The sequence below is a fragment of the Eriocheir sinensis genome, chromosome 24, assembly GCF_024679095.1.
Source record: "Eriocheir sinensis breed Jianghai 21 chromosome 24, ASM2467909v1, whole genome shotgun sequence".
Lineage (NCBI taxonomy): Eukaryota > Metazoa > Arthropoda > Malacostraca > Decapoda > Varunidae > Eriocheir > Eriocheir sinensis.
Genome location: NC_066532.1, coordinates 24,305 through 27,862, shown reverse-complemented (window position 1 = coordinate 27,862; position 3,558 = coordinate 24,305). Strand labels below are relative to the sequence as shown.

General features: G+C 43.7%; 1 protein-coding gene across 17 annotated transcripts; it reads right to left on the bottom strand.

The window, feature by feature from the left end:
* Nucleotides 1-1,002: 1,002 nt before the first annotated feature.
* LOC127002666 (uncharacterized) lies at nucleotides 1,003-3,341 on the bottom strand. 17 transcript variants are annotated; one of them, XM_050868710.1, is made up of 7 exons: nucleotides 2,971-3,335; nucleotides 2,701-2,760; nucleotides 2,491-2,580; nucleotides 2,251-2,400; nucleotides 2,008-2,097; nucleotides 1,467-1,526; nucleotides 1,003-1,193 (listed from the first exon to the last, which is right to left on the bottom strand). In XM_050868710.1, the coding sequence occupies exons 1-7, from the start codon at nucleotides 3,280-3,282 to the stop codon at nucleotides 1,044-1,046; spliced, it is 912 nt and encodes a 303-aa protein (XP_050724667.1). In that variant the 5' UTR covers nucleotides 3,283-3,335; the 3' UTR covers nucleotides 1,003-1,043. The 17 variants fall into 17 exon arrangements, 1 of the variants encoding a protein (XP_050724667.1); XR_007756376.1 differs by lacking the exons at nucleotides 1,467-1,526; nucleotides 2,491-2,580 and having other exon boundaries at nucleotides 3,091-3,210; nucleotides 3,241-3,341; XR_007756381.1 differs by lacking the exons at nucleotides 1,467-1,526; nucleotides 2,491-2,580 and having other exon boundaries at nucleotides 2,731-2,760; nucleotides 3,091-3,210; nucleotides 3,241-3,341.
* Between the last annotated feature and the right edge of the window lie 217 nt (nucleotides 3,342-3,558).

The following is a 3,558-nucleotide window of genomic DNA, read 5'->3' as shown; positions in this document are numbered from 1 at the left end:
TTTCTTTATTCCCCCTGCATCATTTATAGCTGTGTTGTGCGTCCTTATTTTTGCTATCTTTACTATTTCTTGTTATCCTTTACTTTCTCCTCCTCCGACTTCGACTTCGCCTCCTTTTCATCCCCGTCCTCCTTCTCCTCCTCCTCCTCCTCCAGATTCAGCAAGCCCTCACAATGTATCTCTCGTCTCCGCTTACAAGTCTCTCGCAAGCCATTATTGACTCTCCTTCCTCCCCCTTCCCTCGCATCACGATAACGCTGGAAATACAATATGCAAGCGACAGTCACGTACACACACGCACACACATGCACACGGACGCACACGCACACGGACCCACACGCACACACACACACACACACACACACATACGCACATACACGCACACGCACATAAACACACGCATAAACACACGCCAACAATTTTTAAGGAATTGTGAGACGGAATGAGGTAAAATTCGGGACAATACGAGCTTGATTCAATACTGGGAAAATACAAACAGGTAAAACACACACACACACACACACACACACACACACACACACACACACACACACACACACACACGCTTCGTCAGGGAGATGGAAAGCAAGCATATTTAAGAGCCAATAACCAAGAAGCGGGTCAACACAATCACTGCCGGCAACACTAATTGGAAAGAATTTATAAGTCCCGCGCAGGAATCTTTGTTCTCATCTAAACAAAGCAACAAGCAAGCAACTGAAGGGTCTTGACTCCCTGTCGATACTTTTCTTTCATTATCTTGGCAAATTTGCCTCGTCCAGGTAACCACTAATAAGAGTTAACCTGTCCTAGCATCCACCAATAAGATTTATCCTTTCCCATCATCCACCAATGAAGTTATCCTTTCCCAGTATCCACCAATGAGATTTAACCTTTCCCAGCATCCACCAATGAGATTTAACCTGTCCCAGCATCCACCAATGAGATTTAACCATTCCAAGCATTCACCAATGAGATTTAACCTTTCCCAGCATCCACCAATAAGATTTAACCTGTCCCAGCATTCATCAATGAGATTTAACCTATCCCAGCATCCACCAGTGAGATTTAACCTTTCCCAGCATCCACCAGTGAGATTTAACCTTCCCCAGCATCCACCAATGAGATTTAACCTTTCCCAGCATCCACCAGTGAGATTTAACCTTTCCCAGCATCCACCAATGAGATTTAACCTTTCTCAGCAGCATCCACCAATGAGATTTAACCTTTCCCAGTATCCACCAGTGAGATTGAAACTTTCCCAGCATCCACCAATGAGATTTAACCTGTCCCAGCATCCACCAATGAGATTTAACCTTTCCAAGCATTCACCAATGAGATTTAACCTTTCCCAGCATCCACCAATAAGATTTAACCTGTCCCAGCATTCATCAATGAGATTTAACCTATCCCAGCATCCACCAGTGAGATTTAACCTTTCCCAGCATCCACCAGTGAGATTTAACCTTCCCCAGCATCCACCAATGAGATTTAACCTTTCCCAGCATCCACCAGTGAGATTTAACCTTTCCCAGCATCCAACAATAAGATTTAACCTTTTTCAGCATCCGCCAAAGAGATTTAACATTTCCCAGCTCCCGCCAATAAGATACAACCTTCCCCAGCACCCACTAGTGAAATTTAATCTTTCCCACCATCCGCCAGTGAGATTTAAACCTTTCCCAGCATCTACCAATGAAATCCAACGTTTCTCAGCATCCACCAATGAGATTTAACTCTTCCCAGCATCCAGCAATGAGATTTGACCTCACCCAGTATCCACCAGTGAGATTTAACCTTTCCCAGCATTCACCAATGAGATTTAACCTTTCCCAGCATCCACCAATGAGATTTAACCTGTCCCAGCATCCACCAATGAGATTTAACGTTTCCAAGCATTCACCAATGAGATTTAACCTTTCCCAGCATCCACCAATAAGATTTAACCTGTCCCAGCATTCATCAATGAGATTTAACCTATCCCAGCATCCACTAGTGAGATTTAACCTTTCCCAGCATCCACCAATGAGATTTAACCTTTCCCAGCATCCACCAGTGAGATTTAACCTTTCCCAGCATCCACCAATGAGATTTAACCTTTCTCAGCAGCATCCACCAATGAGATTTAACCTGTCCCAGCATCCACCAGTGAGATTTAACCTTTCCCAGCATCCATCAGTGAGATTTAACCTTTCCCAGCATCCATCAATGAGATTTAACCTTTCTCAGCATCCACCAGTGAGATTTAACCTTTCCCAGCATCCACCAGTGAGATTTAACCTTTCCCAGCATCCACCAGTGAGATTTAACCTTTCCCAGCATCCACCAGTGAGATTTAACCTTTCCCAGCATCCACCAGTGAGATTTAACCTTTCCCAGCATCCACCAATGAGATTTAACCTTTCTCAGTATCCACCAATGAGATTTAACCTTTCCCAGCATCCACCAGTGAGATTTAACCTTTCTCAGCATCCATCAATGAGATTTAACCTTTCCCAGCATCCACCAATGAGATTTAACCTTTCCCAGTATCCACCAATGAGATTTAACCTTTCCCAGCATCCACCAATGAGATTTAACCTTTTCCAGCATCCACCAGTGAGATTTAACCTTTCCCAGCATCCATCAGTGAGATTTAACCTTTCTCAGTATCCACCAATGAGATTTAACCTTTTCCAGCATCCACCAGTGAGATTTAACCTTTCCCAGCATCCACCAATGAGATTTAACCTTTCCCAGCATCCACCAATGAGATTTAACCTTTCTCAGTATCCACCAATGAGATTTAACCTTTCTCAGTATCCACCAATGAGATTTAACCTTTTCCAGCATCCACCAGTGAGATTTAACCTTTCCCAGCATCCATCAGTGAGATTTAACCTTTCCCAGCATCCACCAATGAGATTTAACCTTTTCCAGCATCCACCAGTGAGATTTAACCTTTTCCAGCATCCACCAGTGAGATTTAACCTTTCCCAGCATCCACCAATGAGATTTAACCTTTTCCAGCATCCACCAGTGAGATTTAACCTTTCCCAGCATCCACCAATGAGATTTAACCTTTTCCAGCATCCACCAGTGAGATTTAACCTTTCCCAGCATCCACCAGTGAGATTTAACCTTTCCCAGCATCCACCAGTGAGATTTAACCTTTTCCAGCATCCACCAATGAGATTTAACCTTTCCCAGCATCCACCAATGAGATTTAACCTTTTCCAGCATCCACCAGTGAGATTTAACCTTTCCCAGCATCCACCAATGAGATTTAACCTTTTCCAGCATCCACCAATGAGATTTAACCAACCCAGTAACCACCAATCACATGCAAGCGAAACTTAATGATATTTTGCCTATTTTGACCCATATTGACCTTGTGAATTGCTACCCAAGTCAAGAAGAACAACAACAACAACAGTTTTTATAATACCATTGACAAGCGAGGGAAGAGGAGAGAGAGGGAATGTTTTTGTTGTTGTTGTTGTTGGTGGTGGTGGTGGTGGTGTCGAGGGGCAGAGTTCACCAGCGCCATAACTCTCGTCCTTGTCACCTCCAAAACCT

Excerpts from the sequence above, each read along its gene's own strand:
- LOC127002666 (XM_050868710.1), bottom strand. The coding sequence starts at position 3,282 with ATGCTGGAAAAGGTTAAATCTCATTGGTGGATGCTGGGAAAGGTTAAA. Across the intron at positions 2,761-2,970 it reads ATTGGTGGATGCTGGGAAAG|GTTAAATCTCATTGGTGGAT; the intron begins GTTAAATCTCAC and ends ATACTGAGAAAG. Across the intron at positions 2,098-2,250 it reads ACTGGTGGATGCTGGGAAAG|GTTAAATCTCATTGGTGGAT; the intron begins GTTAAATCTCAC and ends CTGCTGAGAAAG.